Source organism: Anser brachyrhynchus (assembly GCF_964034855.1).
Source record: "Anser brachyrhynchus genome assembly, chromosome: 10".
In the NCBI taxonomy this organism is placed as follows: domain Eukaryota; kingdom Metazoa; phylum Chordata; class Aves; order Anseriformes; family Anatidae; genus Anser; species Anser brachyrhynchus.
Genome location: NC_137705.1, coordinates 357,759 through 379,294, shown reverse-complemented (window position 1 = coordinate 379,294; position 21,536 = coordinate 357,759). Strand labels below are relative to the sequence as shown.

Sequence of the window (21,536 nt, the reverse complement as noted above, 5' to 3'; positions counted from 1 at the left end):
CCCATTACCTACGATTTAGAAAATGACTTTTTTCCACAGTTTTATATTGGTGTTCAAATCTGAAAAGCTAAAAGGGGATCACATGACTTACAGGGCCAGAAGCCAGGGTTTTCTGTTGAAGGATGGTTCAGATTTAGTTTAGAGGCATTACAAAAACAAAAGGGACAAGACACCTGCCAAAAGGGTTAAGACTACACTCATACATCCCTTTCCAATGTACAAGTGTCAGCATCTTTGCAACAGACTCTAAACTTGCCTGTGCAAACAGCAGTGCCTCTGCTGATCAAATCCCATTCCACTCCAGGTACTGAAATTTCTCATTAGAATCTAAGCATTATTTTATCACCACCTAAAACGTGAAATTTCCCCTTAAAATTACTACAGCACAGATTAACAAGCTATAACACAGAAACTTTCCTATGTAATAGATGAGTGATAATCATCATACGTATTTCATTATCAGAGATGCCCATATGGAAGACATCCAGTATACTGTTGGGGTGTTTGGCTAAAGTATGGGATACGGAAATACTTTGTTTAGAAAAGTCACGTCAGATTTCCACACATTTTCTGAGGCTCACTCTTTGGAAATCAGAAAACTGACTTGAAAATGACTGTGGAAAACAATTATTACAATTTCATTTTCTAAGCGCGTCTAGGCATTTTCAGGTAACAGTTGCAAAATACACAGCTAATACAGCATATTTATGGGAGATACATGATGATGAAGACATTTTATCTGTACTCAGCAAGTGCTCTGGCAAGTAAAGAAACTGACTGAACTTACGGTAAAAGATCTGTACAGCACACAGTGAACTGAGTTTAATACATCTCTCCTCAAACATCCCTTAAAACCTTTTTTCGGTGGCGATGTTATACAGAATCTCCTCTAGCCTTTATTTGTCATCCACATACATTTTTTATGCTACTGAACACACTGCTATCAATAGCAGAATAATAGCTAGAAGCAGTATCTATTTGCAATATACTGCATGTCTTCTACCTAAAGGATACACAAGGGACAGAGCTCGCTCCAAATAATACTCTGTGCCAGTATTTATGCCATGCTTTCAGCTCCAAAGCCTCTCCTGGTGAGAGAAAACAGCTCTGCAGGAATGTTTCAGTGCTTCTGCACCTGGGTGAGGGTCCTTCGACACTGAACATGCAGCTTTTGCTGCCCTGGCTTACTGTTCAACCATTCTAGACCTCAAAAGTTTAGCACATCTGATCTATTTGAAAATAAATGAGAACAGACTGAAGCCCAGCGATCAGACTGTAACAAAAACGAAAGCACAAGCTTCCAGCATTTTGGCTGACAGATTTCTCTGACAGGAATGTGAGAGATTTAAATGCACTTTCCAAGGATGCTGGGTTGGGCAGAAACCCAAACGCTCAGACTGGCCACACTCCAAATGTGTGAGCTCATGGATTTCACTGTGTACAAACAGGTTCCTAAAGGGACAAGAAAGATGAAAATGCTCAGCAGGAACTTTATTTTGGTCTCAACAGCACAGAAAGTCCCTGCTCGTATCAGTAAACAACCGCCACCCTTCTACCGCCACGATAAGCAACAGGCCGTCCCAGGGCTCGTTCCCAGCGCGGGGGCAACACGGCGGCTGCAGAGGAGCAGGCCAGGACCTTCCTTCCTCGATGACTCAGCCCCGGCCGAGCGGCGCGGTGCTGTGGGGCCAGCGCGCCCTGCCAACGGGCGGGCAGGGCAGGGCCGGGCTGCGCGCCCCCGCGCCCCGCAGCCCGGAGCTGGGGTGACTGCACCAGCGGGGCCCTGCCCTGGGGCCGGCTACGAAGAGAGCCGTGCCACCGACAGCAAGGTCTTGAAGCGGGGAAAGAGAGGGAGGAGATGGAGTAGGTCAAGGAAAACCTGCGAGGCAAGCCATGGGTGATAAACAGAAGCTAAACGAACGCGCAAGGAGAAAAGACTAAAACCTGCAAAAAAAAGCAGAAACCTACGAAAGAGGAAATGGATCAAGACTGGGTGAGAAATGGTACAGCACTCGCTTTCTTCCAGCTTCCAGGTACAATACAAATACTCAGTGCAGCCCTATAAGCAAAGGCTTCTCTAAAATAATTTTTTTTAAACCTTAACTGGACTCAGTGATTGTTTTTGAACACTTCCCAGAAACAGAGCAGAGTTGTGAGGTATTTATAGCTTCTAAAACCAGTTATGATTAATTTGAATCCCCAGCCTCAAACCATGACCTCCATTTCTCTTTCCCATTTTTTTTTTCTGAAGAGAGATGAAGAAGAAGAGTTACTGGCCAGAGGCACAGGGGCTGGCCTCCTCAGACGAGGCAGCGCTGTCCTCCCAGACCTCATGCATACCGCACAGCCTTCCATTTCTCGGGGGAATGCTGTCTTTTATCTTCATGATATTTTAGAATATGGAAGCTATCCAGCAAGAACCTAGATTTGTACATAAGGTATTTTTCTCAATGTGATTAATCCGTGAGCTCCTTGTGGATCGTGCAGTTACCTGCTCATCTCCGAAAGCTTGTAGAGACAAGAGCACTTAGTGTGGTTCAACTGGTCCTTTTTAAAGGTCACACCTTCAATTAATTTGCATCAGCTTTCCAAATGGCAAGTCTAAATCACTATCGTTTTATGCCTTTATAAGCTACATACACACTCTCCTAGAAGCTTTTCACTCCAGGCTGTCTTGGTTAGGCTATGGGCTCACCTTCAAGGTAGCACTTCATACTGGACTCGTAGAAGGACCTATGTGAACCTTGCTGAATGGTTTCAGGGAATAACTAGTCGGTTTAGCTGACAAGAGACATCAGTCCCCAACCAAGGTCTTTTGTTTTAATTTCAAGTCACTCCTTCAGTTGGACTGTGCTTGCATATAGCGTTCCACTAGGAATGGCTACTGCTGTATGTGTGAAACAACAACCTACACAGCACCAGACAACAGGACCCCTCTCTTCTGGGGCGCAGAAGATCAAACTCTACATCGCTTCACAGCGTGACTTCATGACAATGAAGTATTAGGAACCAAAGTTGCTGTGTTAGGCTCCGGTTTCAGTAAATCGCTGATGGTTGCAACGTGGGATTAGAAAGTGATGTTGGTCTGGCTTTGTCTAGCCAAGCTTTGCAAAACACACAGAAAGCCTGCTGTCACTACAAGAACCTAGCAGGCTAAGCCTTTTCAAATGTTTTTCCAATGATCTGGCACCAGCATGTCTGAAAAGCTGTAGGGTGACGATGTAGCACCGTGCAAACCAACACAACAAATGGCACAGGGTACTTCAGAAAGCCTGGCCCCACACCCAGCAGCCGCACCGAGCCTCAGTTTGTGCTTCACAGCCTGGTCTAACTGGTGAAGGCCACGAACAAGCTCCTTACAAAGGCCTGCTGTGCTCCATCAGAATGAGGGTTTGGGCGCCTTGAATTTTTTATCTAAAGTTCTGAAAGTGCAGTTGGAGAACCATACTGAATTTTGGTCCTGAAGGGCTGGCAGAAGGCCAGACTCCTCCTACCCACCCCAACAGGAGGCTGGGGAGCAGCCCCTGCTCCCAGCATGCGATAGGGATGCAGCACAATCTGCAGGGCAGCACGGGGGCAGCCTGCTGAGAGCTCTCACGGCCAGCATGGGAGGAGAAGGGAAATCGTTCCCCTCAGGAACTGAGGTGGCCAGAGGTGGTGGCTGCCATACTGCTAGGCTGCCCCTTGTCACACCCAGAGCCAGGAATTGGTAGTACTGCAGCAGCCCCACCACCCTCCCATCCCTTCCAGCAAGGGGAAGACTGATCAGAACACCGGGTTACCCACTTCCAGAGCCACATTACCTCTGCAAAAAGAACAGAAGTAACAGCACATTACCTCTGCCACTAGTTAACATTTAATATTTCTTTGAACTCTGCCGCTGTGGGGCAGAGCTGAGAAGAGAAGGGAAGGGAACGTAAATCCTAGTTTTGGTGTATGAGCAAGAGTGTGTCTTTTTGGAGAGCCTTAAGAATGCTGGTTATTTCTTTTTCTGGTAGATGTGGATCTGAGCAATGGAGGAGGCAGGGTCAGGATACTGCCCACTTGTACCCTCCTGAACCCCGCCTTGCCCCAGACCTTTGTGGGCTTTTTCCTGGGTAAAGCACTTCCTGGGTAACAGTAACTGCATCAATGTACTCCTATTTTCTGGGGACACCTTTCTAAACTTTTTTGACTTGACTTTTTATCTCAAAAAAAATTATGAAATGGCCTTTTTTTTTTCTGTGTCTTTCTTGTGGAGAGAAGGAAATGAGCAGCAGGATCATATTTACAAAGCACGATGTTTGTAGGGCAAAATCCTAAGATGACTCCAGAGCTTCCTACTTGAACCAAGCTGCTGAGTACTACTATCCAGGACTCTCGTGCTCTGCAACTCACAATATTTAATAGAAAAACTAATAAAAAAGTACTTACCTGTACCGCTCCTCCTGCAAAGTCTGCATTATTAGTGAGTAATCCCTCTGATAGCGAACCTTAAGGTCCTCAAATGATTCTTCCAGTCTTGCCTGTGTCTCTCGAATTTCTTGAATCTCATGTAGTATTGCATCAAACCCTGAGCTCTGCATATCCAGAGTGTTTGTTTTGGAGCTGGAAGCTCCCACAGGGCCCCCTGTTGTGCTGTTGGCTCCCACTGAGCCTGACGTGGCACTGGAGCAATCCTCTTCACTGCCATATTTTGGGCTTGACTGGAAGTTCTGAATAACACCTAGAGCCTTGCCTCCTGTCCCATCTTCCTGGCCTTCTTCTAAAGAGTCTTTCAGATTAGCAATGTTGTCTGCGCTCCCAAACTTGTTCCTTATGAGGGAGGCAATCTCACGGGGTTTGGAAACCACAGCTCCTGCTGCTGAATGTGTGGCTTGGGAGAAACTGGAAAGCCCACCTTTAACACTATCTACTACTCCCTCACTGAAGCCGGTGACTTTCGCTCCAACATCTTTCAATCCCTGATGCATATCCCTGAAGACATCTTTTGGCTGCCGTGGCATGCCATTCTGTTCAATTTCTCGCAGCTTTCGATGGTAATGCTCTAGTTTCTTCTGCAGCTGCAAGATCGTCTGGGCGGACTTTTGATTTTTCTTCTCAAACACTTGCTTAATACGGGCGCTCTGCTGCTTGTCTGCGTTGTTGGCTAGTTTCAGGTACTCTGCCACATTGTCATCACGGGCTGTTTGTTCGATTTTGATCTGCTCAGTCAACTTCAGTATCTTCTGTTGCAGGTGTGTGATAGCCACTTTTGTACGCTGAGGATCTGGGGTCCCATCAACAGAGTCTGCGTTGATGCTGCCATCAGTGCTCGAGGCCACTGCACTAGAGGTCTGCGCTAGGCTGCTGACTTCCAATCGCTCGATCTAGATGAGGAAAGAAAGAAATATAAACACTAAAGACCAGTTTTACTAATACAGAAACCCGTCCTTTTTTGTACTAACCATCTTGACACGTGGATGTAATTCTACAAAAATGCACCTTTTTTCAGCTGGCCAGGGTATAGTATCAATAAACTCTAAGTCTCTACACGTAAAAATTGAGCATGATGCGTTTTACGGGCAGGTAGTAAAAGCAGAGGAAAAGGAAAGCAAACTCCCAAATACCTGATGGCCTCGAACAATCAAAAAGTCAAGCACAAAGCAAGACAGAGAACCCAGCTTTGGCAGGCTGACTTCCGGGAAGTTTTGATACGTGGCCAGTATCTCCATCAGCATCAGAATAAAAAGGTAGAGAAGGTGAGTGTGAAAGAGCAAAAGCCATATACATCAAGTAAATAGAAAACCCAAATTATTCTCAGCACTTCATTTATTTATATGAAAGCAAGGAAATAACGAGACGTGGTGAAACAAAAGACCTACTAAGCTCAGCGCTCAGAGCAGAAATAAACAGACCTTCAGACCTCAGAAAACATGCCCTGCTTCACGTTCCCAGGCCCGCAGCTCATGCTGCTAGCGATACCCGGCGCGAGCGGGTGCCTCCGAGCGGAAGGACGACGCGCGACGAGGACGTTACGCGCCGCTTCACCGCGAAGGAGGCACGCGAGGCGACCGCAACAGGCGCCCGAGCCTTCTCCTCCGGCCTGACGAAGCAAGCCGTCCCGCGGCACCTTCCGCTCCCCGGCCCGCCCCCGCCGAGCCCCGCGCCCCCGGTACCTTGGCCCGGCGGAGCAGCAGCGCCCGCTCCCAGTGCATGGCTCCCGCCGGGCGCCCGCATGGCCCCGCGCCGCGCCCCACCTGGCCCGGCCCGGCCCGGCCCGGCCCCGCCCCGCCCGGCTGAGGCGCAGCGCCCGCCCCGCGCCGGGACGAGGCCCCCGGGCGCCGGCCCCGTGCTGCGGCGGGTGCGGGGCTTCTGCAGGGCCCCGGCCGGAGCCGCCCGCGCCCCTCAGCGCCGGAGGCGAGGCCTCGCCCCGCAGCTGGCGGGGAGCGCTCCTCTTCCTCGCCCTGTTTATCCTTTGGACGCGGTCGGCTGGAAGCCTGGCCACTCGCCTGTCCGGACCGCGTCGCTGTCACCGTCTCATCCGTGCCACTGTCGTGCTGACGGTAGCTTAGTAATACTTTGAAAGGTAAAGTCTAAAAATGATGCTTAGAACCACCTCTATTCACACGGAGAGAAAAAAAAAAAAAGAAGAAAAACCACCACCACCACCGTTTTAATTAGTTTTAAGCCACGCAAAACAAAATAAACATTTTGGCTTTTACAGACACAGCAAACAGCTCTGTAACACGCTGGATAAACAGGCTGTGATTCACGCTCTACACATTCAGCAAACAAGATTTAATGGTACACATTTCTTTTTCTCCTCGGAACCAGCAGCTTGATTTAAACAATGGACGGCATTGCTGATTCCTTAAACAACTACCATTCAATTCATGGCTTACCCACCAAATGCAGAATGCATTTCCACATCTGTCTTGTGAATATATACTTACAAAACAACAACAAAATATTAGCGTTAATTGTACCCCTCTGGTTTCAATAATTTATATTTGTGATTCACCACAACAAAGCCAGTTCCCTGCAGTAGAGGGGCAGCGCTGCGTGTGCTGCAGCAGCTTTGCTGGTGCTGAGCGGGCTCAGCCAGTCCTTCCCAGCAGCTTCGCATGGAGGCTCTCTGCTATCACATTGAAAGGAAAGACGATTAGCTGTATGGAACGCTCGGCTGATTTATTTTCAAGGGGAGGTCGGGTACTGGAAACCACAGAATATCAGCTTTCAATCTGTAGTGACTGCAGAAATATCAACCACTCTCTCAAACAGGTTTATTTGTAGAAACCCGTGATCTCAAGATAGATTAGTGGAAGACTAGTGCAGAGGACTTCTATTAAATCCGTGGGACTAACAATACATGACGTTAGTACTGTACAGAGAGCATTCTGTCTCCGAGATGTAGGGACATGACTGGTAAGATACCTTCTTGGAATTCGCAATTTCATTCACATTTTCATAGGATTATCACTGATCCAGTTTCTTCATATGGTCTAGAAGTAAACAAAGATCCTGTGCACACCAGGCACGCCTGACCTAGACAGTGGTGGCCACCAATGCCCTGAGGCATAAGTGCTTAGCTCCTTCTCAACAGATCCTTTACGATCATCAGCACGCAGCTTGATTTACTGCTTTTCCAACTTGACATAATCTGCAAAGCAGCACCGTGTAGACCCTTTTCTGTTCCGTACACCAACACAATCTTATTATTCCTCCAAACTGCCTTACAAAAACAAGCCGGCTTCTCAAAAAATAATAAAAAAGCAACAAACAAACAAACAACCCTACCAACCCATTTGTAAAGATCTGTATCTACTCAAGAATTAAATATTAGTATAAATGGCAGATAAAAAAAAAGAACAAACCACAAACTTGATGCTTTTTTTTTTTTTTCCCCCAGAAAGTAACTTGAGATAACTCAATGTTTCATAACTAAATGCTTTTGAACCTGGCAGTAGTAAAGGTGGGTGCGAGTGGGTCTGATCGAGTGTCCCAGAACCACACCGGGCTAGGAGCTCACGCACAGCACAGACGTGCTGCAAGCTGAAACTGGCACATTTCAGTGTTGTAGAACTAAATGGGACTTCAACATTACTTTGCAATAACGAGTTTCTATTGACTTAATTCGCTGCAATTTGGGTCTAAATAGCATGTGTGGGTAATTATAAATTAAACTACCAGTACACTCTTCTCTCAGACAAGAGTTTTGTGAGAGGAAAAATTCCACAGAACGTTTCTCTTTCCCCCTTTTAAAGTCGGTTACTTCAGCATATATTCTCAGGTTATTTTCCTATACCCATGACAGAAAATAATCCAGAATAGCTGTAGTAGAGTAAACCATCTTGGGTTAATTATTTCAGAATTACCATTTGTGTGGACATTACTCTGGACTGATACAAAGGGTTTCTTCCAATTAAAAAGCAAATGACTGTACAAAGTGCTATTCTGGACCAGAACAGAGATAAGTACCTTCACTGTATCGACAGTGCTTTAGAAAGGGAAGACTCAGCACAAACCCGGCCCCTCGGAACACCGGGAAATGCTGGTGACATATTATTGATTTAAGATGACTGGCAATCTGTCCTGAAAAGATGCTGGTAAATGAAGTATTTTAATGGTCAATGTTTGTATAAAAATAGGCATTACAATTCAGTTTGAAAATCTCCCTTGCAATACAATTTTGCAGTATATTGAGTCAGTCCAAACTGAGTGGATCTGCATGACCACCCAACCAGGAGGTAACCGAAAACTGCTTTGGCATTATGCCATCAATCAAATTAAGTCACATGAGGACCTTCCTTCTTGCTTCTCCTCAAGATCTTATCAAATTCCTAGCACTTTTGAAACTATCGTGCCTTCCCTTCTGTAAAAGCTTTTCTATCTGTTTTGCAATAGACAGTCCATACAGAACCTATGATTCTGCCTCTTTTGGCTGTACTGAAGATTAAGTGTGTTCATTTTAAGGTGCTTCAACCTTCTACAGAAGCTACTCCAGTAAATTTACAAAGTCTGGTTTTTTTGTTTGTTTTTTTCTCACCTTGTTTTAAAACAAGCAGGGCAGCTGGCTTAAGCAAATAGCAGCAGAATTCAGAACAAGCCTACTTTAAGGAGATTGCTCCGCTCCCGTTTCTTTCCGTATTTGGAGTTTTAAAAATGTGACTGCAAAGAATCATGTTACTTGGAATAAAAATATATAGGGCAAGGTGAGAAAGGTGAACTGAGAATGACAACAGAAATGAGCAGCCCTGGAAGGAAACCGAGTGATTTCTTGGGTGCCTGGATTAGTCATATTTCCCAGTGACTGAGCACTCTCAGTGGTATAGAAAACTAATCACTAAAAAATTCAGTGCTTTTTTTCCACCCCACTGTACTGAAGGCAGTATAGTGATATCGTCAGAAGAACTTAGGAGACTCACAGAAAGTAGTAAGTTTTAGATTTCCTGTTTGGAAACACTCCTCGTTAACAGACTCGTCAGCGCAGGGCTGACAAAGATGGGTGTGCTGTAGGTGCAGACAGAAACTGGCTGCTCCCTGGGACGCAGCAGACAGGAGGGGATGACTCGGGCGAACCGCTCCATGTCAGGTGGACAGATGGTCGCCTGCCGTGGGCGTGAAGAAGCATGGAGAACTGCAGACTCCAGTGATGGATGCAAGACAGTTAGCTCATTAGTAAATATGACCTGTAATTAACACCTTATGGGAATAAAAATTAGAGGGGAGAAAAAGAAAGAATGTCTTTCATGTTTGACTGTGTCTGCGGATTTACCACACCGTACAGGCGGGTGCCTGCACTGCGACCCCTCCAGCCTCAGCTTGGCCCCGTCCCAGTGGGAGGCTGAGATCTGGCTGCAGAGAGCACATGGAGCCCAGCCTCCTGCAAGACCCGACGTGGCCAGGGCCTCGGGGTGACAGGAGGGTTGCGTGGAGTTGCACCTTTGAACTGAGATGCCAAGTGAGATCCAGATTGCTTGTTCTTTGAACCCCCAAACACGCTCTATACTTACTAAAACTATGTAATGCTTGAAATAGGTAACTCCTTTTGATGCCTCTCAAGTCTCCTTATACTTTCAGCTGGATATAGAATTATTTACTTCCTACCCTGATCTGCAGTGGCTCTGAACACCAACCTGAAAGATTATTTTAAGGCACCTTTATGTGCAATTCTCAGTGCCAAAAAAGTGAGCTTTGGGGGGAAAAAGAATACACACAAACTAATGCAGATAAACAAAACAGTGAAAAATAAAAGCTCTTGAGACCTCTGGAGAACAGCAACAAACACAAAAAATAGTGGATTTTGGAATTGGATACTCGAGTGTTAAAACTGATCCAGTTTCCTATTCAAACATACAGTCATGTTTTGCAAAGAATTATCTTAGATGTCCCTAAGAGAGGTTTTATACCACCAGACTTCACTTTTTTGTTGCTAGCTGTAATGAATTTTTAAAAACACTTCATCAGAGGGAACAGATATTTTGCGATACCATTCTTGTAAGCCTGGCAGAACTACTCACAGAAATGCCAAGATACAGTTCTAAAAATAATTCAATACCAGATCCAAAACAGTGAAACTGATCTCAGACAGCTAATGTCCAACTGGGTAAGCCATTTCCTCTTCATTTTAAAGTACCATTAAAGTAAGGTTATAAACAAGAAACACTTATGACTGATTTTCAGCCACACCAAAAGACACAAGAGGTAGGAACTCCCATTTCTTTAATACACAAGTTTTTCAGAAAGTCACAAGTCTGTGATCCCATGGCAGCCACTTTGGCTGCGGTCCCATATTAACAGGGGAGAATTATCATTTGTTACTCAGGGAGGATGTTTTCTCGTACGTTCGGACCAGCTGGGTCAGAGGTACACGTGCAGTGTTCCACAGGTACTGCTGTGCTCTGTTCTGCACTACAGTTGTCCATGGTGTGCTGCTGCTGGAAACCAAATGCCAGGGAAAAGGAGTTCCTTTTACTTCCTACTTTGCTCTAAAACATAGTTGGTGAATGGACCTTAGTAAATTCTCACATTTCCAATGGGCTTATTCCTGTATATGTCCATGTGGGATACTGTATAATATTCTCCTTTCTAAAAGCAAACAGATGGCAAACTGCACTATGCATGAGACTCAGAAAAACTGTATCTTGATAATGTTCAGGATCAAGTCGCTTCAGAGTCAAGAAATTCTGTGAGCAGGAAGGTATCTGTATGAAAGGGGCTTGAGATTACTTAAAATAAATTATTCTCAAATTTAGTTTTATCTTTCTTGTTTCCATCCCAGCATGGATGTTACCAGTTTTGGTAACATCTCCTGTTTCGAGGAGTCAAAGGTGGCTTAAGGAGAATAGCTTTTATTGCTTTAACACAGGGGTGACAAACAGTAGAAGACAAACATCTTCTGTTCAATAAACCACGCGTCACATGAAGTAGAATCAATCTTTTGGATGCTGCTGCAGTTTCCACCGAAGTAGTAATATACCCCAAATTCACATCAGTTCCAGGAGTCCTGCACTTCAAGGAGAGATGTGTTTTTAAGAGGTATGAAACCGACAGTCTGGCAAACTATGGCTGTAGAAAAACCACAGCTCTTGATAATAGGATAGAGGTGTTAACCTCAGTTTATGATAATGACACTGTAATTTCTCATTTGGCCCTGTGTTTTCCCCCATTTCCCTACATGTCAGTATTTGTACATTGTGAAAAGTGACCTCCATTAGGCCCCAAACAATTATATAACTGCATTAAATCATCTAAATGTACACTTTTATAAAGCCATGCATAGAATCACTGTGAGGTACAGCGAAGAAGCATTTAAACATCATGAATTACTATGAGGTACCTTCAACATATTCAGTTAAGTGTAATTTGCAGTCAACAGCCAGATATCACCCTCCTGCATAACACCAGTAGCACAATTCTTTAAATAATGTTTGAGTCAAGGTGGCATCAGCTCTACTGTCAGGTGAGTAGACAGTGTATGATGCTCCTACTGGACCCAGTAAAGACAAACCATGTTGTAAAATCTATTGTGGGTCCTGAAATAAAGAAAAAAATACTAGAAATTACTCTGTCTGACCTACTTTGGTATTGTAATAAGTAATTTATGACCTATGGTTGAGACAGCTTTTTTCTAATGCTTTGCTTCTGATAGGATGTTACAAAACCACAGACTGGCTGAGGTTGGAGGGGCCTCTGGAGGTCTTCTTATTCAAGCTCCCTGCTCAAACTGGACCACATAAAGCAGGCTTCCCAGCTCCGCGTCCAGACAGCTTTTGAATATCTCCCAGGATGTAGATGGCACAACCATATAGTACACTTGTGGGTATGTTTATATAGACAAAAAACTTGGGCCTGCAACCCTTTTACTCTGTCTACTGCAACACTGCCACATGTTTGATACTATCAACTCTCTGGTTCACTATTTGTTGCAAACTGCATGTTTGTATCATTGCAAATCCTGTGTCCAGGATGCCTCTTGATCCAGATGGAACAGCAGATGTAAGGGAAAAGATTTTTGTTCGTTCACCTCTAGACTAAATACAGACAGAAGATCCAAATAGTGCTGTACCAAACCACCCCTAGAAACACAACAGTTCCCTCACGTGCGAATGCACAGAAGAGTGAGTTACACCTTCCGCCTTCCCTAGCAAGTGTCCAGTGCACATACATGCTCCTGCACTACTTAACACCTGCCTTGGCTTTACTCCCAACATGAATACAAAAGGAAAACAAAGCAGAACAGGTCCAGCATGATTCCTCATGACACACGGTGCAGTTATTCTGCAAAAATTTATAGACTGATTCAATCTTCAGAAACTGCAGCAACTTCGTATTTTAAGAGGCCTCCGTCTACTTACCCACAGGAACTGCTGGTCATTGCCAGCAACTGTTTTGAGCAGTCCTTATTACACTCCAAAACCAAAATCAAAATCAAAATCAAAACTGGCTAAGGAAAGCATGTGAACAGATGGACAGCTCAAAGAAGTCTGTGTGTTTTTCATACTACAGTTCATTGGTTAGACGATAATTAGGATTTCTAAAAGAGATAAACAATCTTTGCCTGTGGGCAATTAACCCTCAAAACGGTGGGAAGACTGGCCTAGTTACAATAACAACAACAAAAAATGCCATGAGAAAACAAAAATGGAAAATGACTCTGAAAAAGTACAATAAAAATTCCCATACAATCCCTTTGTCTGCCTAAGATAACAACTAGAGCAAGGAACCAACACTGGTAACACCAAAAGGAAATGGCCTTATACCTTACTCATAGCAGTCAAACAATGACGAGTGACGATTAGTAAAACATTTGCACTCACATGTTACATCTGCCAACCCAGAGGAACGCACGTGGTTCTCAGCACTCCCACGTGCCCAGTGTGTCCTCTAGAAAGGGGAAGAGACAGCAGACACCTAACCAGGGACAGAAGGGTTAGACACCAGCCTCAAGAAAACAACATTTTACAATAATTTCGAGAGACCTCCATGTGATTTAGTGTTCCCTTTCTTTGGTGACAGTGCCAAGGTAAGCAGTTCCTTGCCTAACTTTGTGCTGGCACGAGCAGGGGATGGGAAGAACAACAACTTGAGGGGCTGAGTGGCGAGCCAGACTGGGGTCTGACCTGCACTAGGCCTAACCCAGCCAGGAGGACCTAGGAGGTGTTTTGCTCTCAGTAAGCTCCCACGCCTGGCTCACCGCAAGGCTCCACAAACTATCAGCAGGTCTGCAGGACCACCGCTAGAAGGAAGACGTGACCAGGGATTGCCTAAGTCGGTGCTATTGCTGCAAGAAACTTACATCAAGCTATGGCCTGAGGTATGCATACAAACACTCTTCCACAAGTGTTTCTTACTCATCTTAAGTGTACCTGGAAAAGACAGCTGCAGTGTGACTCTCCTATGGCCTTGTCACTTAATTCAATGTGAAATGGAGATACGACTTCATATGCTGTTTCGAGTGACAGAGTTTGGCTATAAAGCAAGCAGCTGTATTCTCCTCATCTCTGTTGGCTGCAGAAATCCCCCAAAGAGACCAGCATTTCAGCTCACCAGCTGGTGGGGTCAGGGGGAACTGCAGAAGATCGCTGCTACCACAGGACGTCTGACTTGCTCTATGAGAAAGAATTGCGTGGGGCACCGATCACAAGTAGCTTAACTCATTCCACAGTGAAGCTGCAGGAAAATCTGTACCGGGACAACACAATCCCTGCGCATGGGTGTTCCCTGCATAGCATTTCCAGTGCAGCAGAGCTGGGCAGGCCCTATGTCATCCCACTTTTTGGATCTGGCTGCCCCAGGCCTCTCATGAAGCAAACACTATCACTCACTCACTGGTTATGAGGTACCTAATGCTACAAAATTGACCTGCACCTCTCCCTGCTGAGGTAATGCGCATAAAACCCTGACTGCTGACCTGGCGGGAGTGGCAGGCAGAAGCAAGGGGCATTACGCAGAGAGGATGAAGCCACAGCACCAGGCACCAACTCTGCCCTCGAGCATTTGCACCCTAAAGACAGAAGGGAACATGACAACAGCGTAACAGGACTCCGGAGATAACATCTACGGCTCCTTCAGTTCTTAAAATCCAGTTGATATCAAAGTCCTTACCTTCTTGACCTTGAACTTTAAAAATTTTGAGCAAAGACATTTTTGAATGCAAGAGAGTAATGCTTGGTGGTCCAATTCAGTAATGTCTTTCCAAAGCTACAGAGAAGTCAAGAAGTAAATCAGAAGTGCTAGTTGAATAAACAGGACAGCGATGATGACATTATGGATAAGACGAGTCCAAGAGAACGAATAAAACAATAGGAATAGAAAAATAGGAAGGAACTGAATAATACACAAGGCCTTGCAGGAACCTGATTTTTGAGGCGAAAGAGGATGACAGTAAAAATATGGCCAAAATAATATTCATGGACGTTTATTTTAGCAGCTGCAGATTTTTAATCAAGAGGGGCCTGCCAATCAGGCCAGAAGTTACAATAATAAGGATAGGAAATGAGGTAAAGCTGAACAAAAGTTAAGTATAGGGATTGAGAGGAAAGGGCAGATTTGGAAACAAGTTTACACAAGATTTCATCAGAAAATAGCTATGTAAAATGACCTTTTTGCTTATTTGTTTGGGGCTTTTTTTTTTCCTTTTAAAATTCATTCTAGTTTCCCCAGTATGTTCAAATCACATCTCATTAACTTACAGACAAAACTATTGTTAACACTTTCCAGAGAGTACAGTTTATTTTCCTCATGCTTCAAGCTGCTATTTTATAAATGCAGATTATCATTGCATCTTACATATTCATTAGTAAAGAAAAGAGTTTAATTTTCAGATTGCAAGTTAAATTTGACTTGTAAAGCAACTGAGCAAAACAGGTCTGGAATCTGGGAGAACAAACATCTCTGTGATCACTCTGTACAGAATGAGCACACATGAGAGAACAAGGATTTCCCCCTTCTCAGGAGATTTTTCTTTTGAAAGTTAGCATGCAAGTCATTGCTAAGTGTTTAGTTTAAATAGCTCACGTTCCTGAGCATAGCCATGCTTCTACACTTCAATTCTTTTTATTTATTTTTCAATTGTGATATTTTCTGCAAGTACAACACAGAGTGTGACTGTAACCAAAGTCCATCCTGGAAGCAATGTTTCAAAGTTGAACCTATTAACAGCTTATACTAAAAGATAAACATTTTACAACATCAAGATTCGTATTTCCTGTGTATGCATTTCTTTGTCATTCTTATATACAATTTCTTGACATACTGTTCCCCTATTTAAAGCCTTTCTAATGTAACATACAGATAGCACTAAAGCAAATATTACATTTGCTAGAGAGCTGTGCAATAGAGTTGGCCTCAAACATTTCTTCCCTGCTCAAATGTAGCTTGCTGTTTAGTTCTAAGTACTGCAGGGCACTCCTACATTAGCACCAGCTAAACCCATGAGACTGTTCGAAGTCGCAAGGGCAGTCGGTACAGCACAAGGAAAAGACTGGCTGTGCACCCGTGGCACATGCCTGCAGAAATCTGGAAGAAAATGGCAAACAACGAGACAACAAAGAGACTGTTGCACTGAGGGGATGATGAATACCCAGGAGAATAAGGCAACACGGTAGTTGTCTAGAAATCCATACCAAATACTGTATTAAATAAATACTGAAGTCAGTATGCTGCTTTCAGTATTCACATAAAACCAAGATTCCTCATCTCAAACTCCATCTAGAAACAAGTCTTAGTGCTGACAGCACACACTACTGGCTGTAGCAGCACCTCCAGAACCCAGCGTCAGAAGATCCACAAACTACGCTGACAGCAAAACTGCCCATATCTGATTTAGAGAGCAAGGATACAGTAGCCTATTTTTTTATTCCTTTCTTCAGTTCTCAGGAGGTGATGCATTAGCCTGATGTTACACACGCCAAGATGCAAAGTACACAGATCTATCAAACTAGAATGTGGAATACAAATAAAAACCCTTCTTTCTTACTGTTCTCTGTCTTCACTGTTGTCTGAACCACTTCAACTCTGCATTTTTAACAGAGCTGTTCCCAAGAGCCACCTGCGTGTCACTTTTATTATAGAGACTGATGAATTTGGTACGTAAATATCTAGTATAGGAGATCCAGATCTTCCCAGAGGAATATAATGAGTCTATTAAATAAATGTGATTAGACACACATGCTTCAAACACAACAGTAACACTATGCAATTTCTCTACCAGGTCTTCTGCAGATGATGATAAACTCTAGGCCCATGTCGATCTACAGCAAAGGCAAAATGCCTGGATCCTGTATTTCTTTTTTCTCTAAGCACTGGAGTCACAATGCACAAGGGAGCTAATTGCAACAACTTGAAAAGAAATATCTTCTATTTTGCATTGGAAATCAGAGTCTCAAAGCCCTTACTGTCTCTCTACAGTATTGAATAAATGTGGGGGGAAATAAAGCTTACTGTTAACTCAGGCTTGTGAAACAGCAATGCCGAGCTAGGTTGCTAACTGAGACCAAATAAAACTACTTACTCATTTCTGAAGGTCACCGACTCCATGGCAAGCTATATGCTCTTGTTTTTTTTTCACCTGAAGTAAATTATGATTCTGCAGTTTGCTTACTACTTCCTGAAAATACATTTTGCATACTTAAAACAGCAAAACAAGCCGTCGCATTTAAAAAGCTACCGGTTCAGACATCTCTCTGACATTGGGCTGCATTTACTAGCCTTTTCTTTCATCATTCTTTACATTATACACACCAAACCCCAAAACAGCAAAAACAAATGAACAAACAAACAAACAACAACAACAACAAAAAAGAGAACCCCCAAAACCAACAACACATTTGATCTTCTTTATAGATTGTAACACTTGCTCAGACAGGAGCCTTTTTCATACTTCCCAGCTTCTGAAGAAAAGCTATATAAAAACAACCACAGAATTCACCAGCAGCGCCCGGAGGAAAAGGCAGCGTTTCCAAGACCAGCGCTACAAAACGAGGTCAAGCTCTACCCAAGAGCTAAATAAAACAGCCACGTAAGATAACTAACGCCATCCTAGCGACGCTCCACGAGCCTCTCACCTTCACGGGCTCGCAGAAGTCCCTTTCACAGCACACGCAGGCACAGCAGCACCACATCAACATCGCCGCGCGGCCGCCTGCAGCCCCGGCCCCAGCGCTGGGCGCTGCCCTGCAGCCGCCCGCCCCGCTCCGCGCATCTCGAGGCGGGCAGGGCGCCGCTGCCCAGAGCCCGGCGCAGCATCGCTGTGTGCGCGGCGCTCCCGGGCCGATGCGAACCGAGCTCCGCTGCAGCTCACGCGCCAGCCACGCGCCTCTCCTTCGGACGGAGCGTTTGCTTTAGATGGGAAAAAAGGCCGGGACCGCTGGATTTAAAGCTACAGGGCTTCCCATTCCATGTCCAACGGACGACGCTTTTTTTAAAACTGCACGTTTGAGCCAAAAAAATCGGACAGGATAACAGGCAGACAAATCAGTAGAAAATTAATAGAATCAAGATGACATGTGTGTTCCTCTGAAGACACAAAGCAGTGCACTTGGTGGCAAGATTCAAACAGAATTAAAAATAGAGATTCAAAGATGCACAGCAAGACATAAATCCAGCTATAAAGTATATGCTCTATTTATACCACCATTGAAACACTGCTATTTAAAAATCACTAAATAGAATTTTCAGAAGATTAGTGTGATGTCCCGTGAGGCAGGAACTCCAGTTAGAAAGCAATTGTCATGTAAGGACTCGAGCACAAAACAGTGCCAGCAACAGTATTTTAACCATAGCTGTCCTTGGTGCAAGAAGAAACCTCACCGTCTCTTAACCACTGCCTTCAACCTCCTTGTCAAAGAAAACGTCTTACTGTCATATTTAAAAGATGTAAAGCAAAAGTACATCACCCTGTGACCACCTGAAGCACAGGCAGGCACTCTAACCCAGAGCATCAACTGCCAGCAAGCCCTACTCCCTCAGACATTTGAAGAGGGCCGTTCTCACCTTGTGGCTGCTTTTCCCCTTGCCCTTCTCTGCTGTCTCACTGATATTTCCTGTTTGTAGCAAATATTACTAACCTAGGGTAGAAATAGATGATCTCAAAGCTAAGCTGGGTATAATACAAGCTTGAGATCTTCAGATTAATTCAGAATATCTCCCAGCACGATGTTTCCAAGGCTAAAATACTGGGAGCCAACAAAACCAGAATGAACATGGACTTTTAGGAGCTTCCTGCTGCCTTAGACACGTAGCATGTTTGCAGCCAGCTTAGATGCAGGATACAGTTTTCCTTTTTGTCTGTCCCTTTGAGCCAGCTGACTCTTAAAGATGCTCACGGGCATTTAAGTGTTTGGGTTTGATTTTTTTTGTTGTTGTTTTTTAATAATTCTATTAATTTGCAGTAATGCACAGGTAGTGTACAAGTTTGACCCCATACTGCTTTCCAAAGTCTTCTGATGTGAAGGAATCCAGCACTGACGTGTTAATTTATATGTTATAAACTTCAGTATTATAAACGAGAAGAAAACTTTTGACTGACCCAAAACATGGTCAATGTGGAAAAAAATATTCCAAAGAGCAAAATTCAGGTTTTATTGGGGCCAGAATTGGAGGAAAAACAGCTAAAAACATCCTCTTAAATTATAATGGTATCTCAGAGAGCATTTCTGATTATTATAAAAGAACAAGTACATTTTAAGAGAATAGGAATGGAAAACGTAAACATCACATGGAACAAGAACAATGAAGTCTGATCCATGCAAAACATAAACCTTGGTGTAGAGATACGAGAAGATATTTCCACAAAAGCCTTTTGTTGTCATTTTTGTGATGTTAGAGGTTAGGATACAAAGGGGAAAGGATTAAGGAAAATGAAAAAGAAAGCAGGCAACCAAAACAATATGTAATGCAATTCTGTGACTGGGCTGCACACAGCCACCCAATTGTAGTATGTGGAACAGGTCTGTGGTATAGATCCAGGCTCTGCAGAACAGAATTACAACCATTTTGCCTAACATGATCACGTAGCAACACGTACCAGCCTTGCTGCATCAGTAATGTCTGCTCCTAGTCCCATTCTGCAACACACCGCTACAACATAGGCTGCCGCAAAGCCATTCCCTCTTCAGCAAGTCTGCACGTTGGGTAAAGAGATCCCAAGAAACTAGAGTACAATAACCAAAGCAGAAGCATACGCTGAACATGAATGAAAATGAAACTGACATAATTTATCATATTACCATATATTCAAAACTGCAACGTACTGCCATAAAAATGTTTGAAAAAAAAACCACAGAAATAATTCTGGATGTTTTAAAGAAAAATTAATACAGCTGACATTTATATTTCTATACAGGTATTCTCCATCAGTAAGGTTTAAATGGGTAGGTGGTCTCTATAAACTGATTCACCTTATATGAATATTATATTGAGACTCTGATCACAAGAGCACTGCCCTTTTTTTAGAGCACACAATTCAATCTAGCAAAGCTGTTGTAAAGAAAGCTTTTCATAAAATAAGTTTGTGCTACTTACCTACACCATCTGAAGAGCCCACCCTACATTTGCAAAATCTTTGACATCAACAAGCCATCCAGGGCACACAGAGGAGTTTTACAACACCGCGTTCTAGCCTGCCAGATAACTCCTGACGTGACCGGCTGCGCTCCAGAGCAGACAGAAGAAAGAACCAGACCAAAAGGCATCCACCCTGTTGCAAGAGTCTAGTGAGAAATCTCAACTAAAAAGCTTGTCCAGGCTAAATACAGAAACTAAAACAATTTCTGCACTTGTGTGAGCTTTTCAGCGCACACAATAGATTTTGAACCTCAGTCTACATGACAAGAAATTAAGAGGCATGATTCCCTTGTTCAAGGGACTGTTTTATATTCATATGGCAGATCTCACTCTAGAGAAACAACATCTATACCGAGACACCTTCAGATTTCTAAGACCTTTTATTTATTAATAATAGTGGATCCCACCTAAGAGAAGTGAAAGGGAAGGGAGGTGAAACTCCTTGTGCACAAAGAACATAATTAGCCTTATTTAGGAAGCAATTTATGTTGGTTAAAACCTAGCTTTATTCATGGGAATTCTATTGCTATTCAGACAGATCATTTCACCACATAAAGCAACAAACAAATCCAGGAAAATACATGCAAATATGGTCATTATTTTACTTAATATGATCAGACAGCCTTCACAAGTTTTGCAGAGCAATAAAAGCCACAACAAAAACAAAGAAAAAAAACACAACCTACCAGGCTGAGTATCACCTCCATTAAGAGCAATCAGCTTCATTTCTCAGAGGAACGCATGCTTTCTTATTAATATTTGTTACACTCCCAAAACGTGGCTATGGTGCATTGATGCTCCGTGATGTTTAAAGTGGACCTTTATACTCACAGAAAAATAGAAACATCACAGAAGTGCTCCAAAAGCTATTCTTCCATGTAAACAAAATTCAGAAAACTCAGGCTCTGTGCGAGCCTCACTGCTGCAAGGATTCCTGTGAGGTTTCCCTGCTGCCGGCCACGCTGACTCCCTGGCCTCGGCTCTCCACACGCCTTGCGCAGCAGGTGACGACTATCACAGCAGAAACCAGATGGCCTGACGAAGCCCTTCCATAACGTGGGGCCACAAACGCTTCCACTGTCCAAGATGAGAACAGAAAAAGACTCAGAACTCGAGAGACAGCAGGGAGCACAGCCAGAGGGGATGTCCCATAGGGTGGAAGGCGATGGAGGGTCCGAGCACCCAGGCTCGCTTGCAGCTCTTCGCTGCTCTGGGTGCTCACCCCACACGCCTTCTCTCGGCCTCCGACGGTGAGTCCTTCCTAACTGCGCTGGCAGCAAAGGGGGGGCAACGAAGGGCAGCCCACTTGCTTTCTACAGCATTTCTTTCCTGAAGTTACTTGGTAAAACTGGAGGGAGGAGGGACAGAAAAAAGAAAAAAGGCACATGAGCTTTGATGCAGCTTAAAAACTCCCGGAGATTAGGTGGTCATATGACCCTTGTAACAAGATGCGGACTCTTTTCAAGACTGCTTGAGACCAAGAATTTTAGGGAAGAAATAACATGGAA

General features: G+C 44.1%; 2 protein-coding genes across 27 annotated transcripts in view; one reads left to right on the top strand and one right to left on the bottom strand.

The window, feature by feature from the left end:
- RBSN (rabenosyn, RAB effector) overlaps positions 1-21,536 on the top strand; it is a 187,625-nt gene that overhangs the window by 28,898 nt on the left and 137,191 nt on the right. The window lies entirely within an intron of this gene.
- The window catches only part of TMCC1 (transmembrane and coiled-coil domain family 1), a 152,916-nt gene that overhangs the window by 8,999 nt on the left and 122,381 nt on the right, over positions 1-21,536 (bottom strand). For 16 of the 24 annotated variants that reach the window (XM_080605516.1, XM_080605517.1, XM_080605518.1 and 13 more), the window contains one exon: positions 4,414-5,348. In XM_080605516.1, the coding sequence (XP_080461642.1) occupies positions 4,414-5,348 (935 nt within the window). Of the gene's footprint in view, positions 1-4,413; positions 5,349-5,876; positions 6,115-6,137; positions 6,238-17,528; positions 19,464-19,489; positions 19,648-19,986; positions 20,162-20,714; positions 21,377-21,536 lie in introns of those variants that run through there. The other 8 variants (XM_080605507.1, XM_080605506.1, XM_080605514.1 and 5 more) reach the window with 8 other exon arrangements.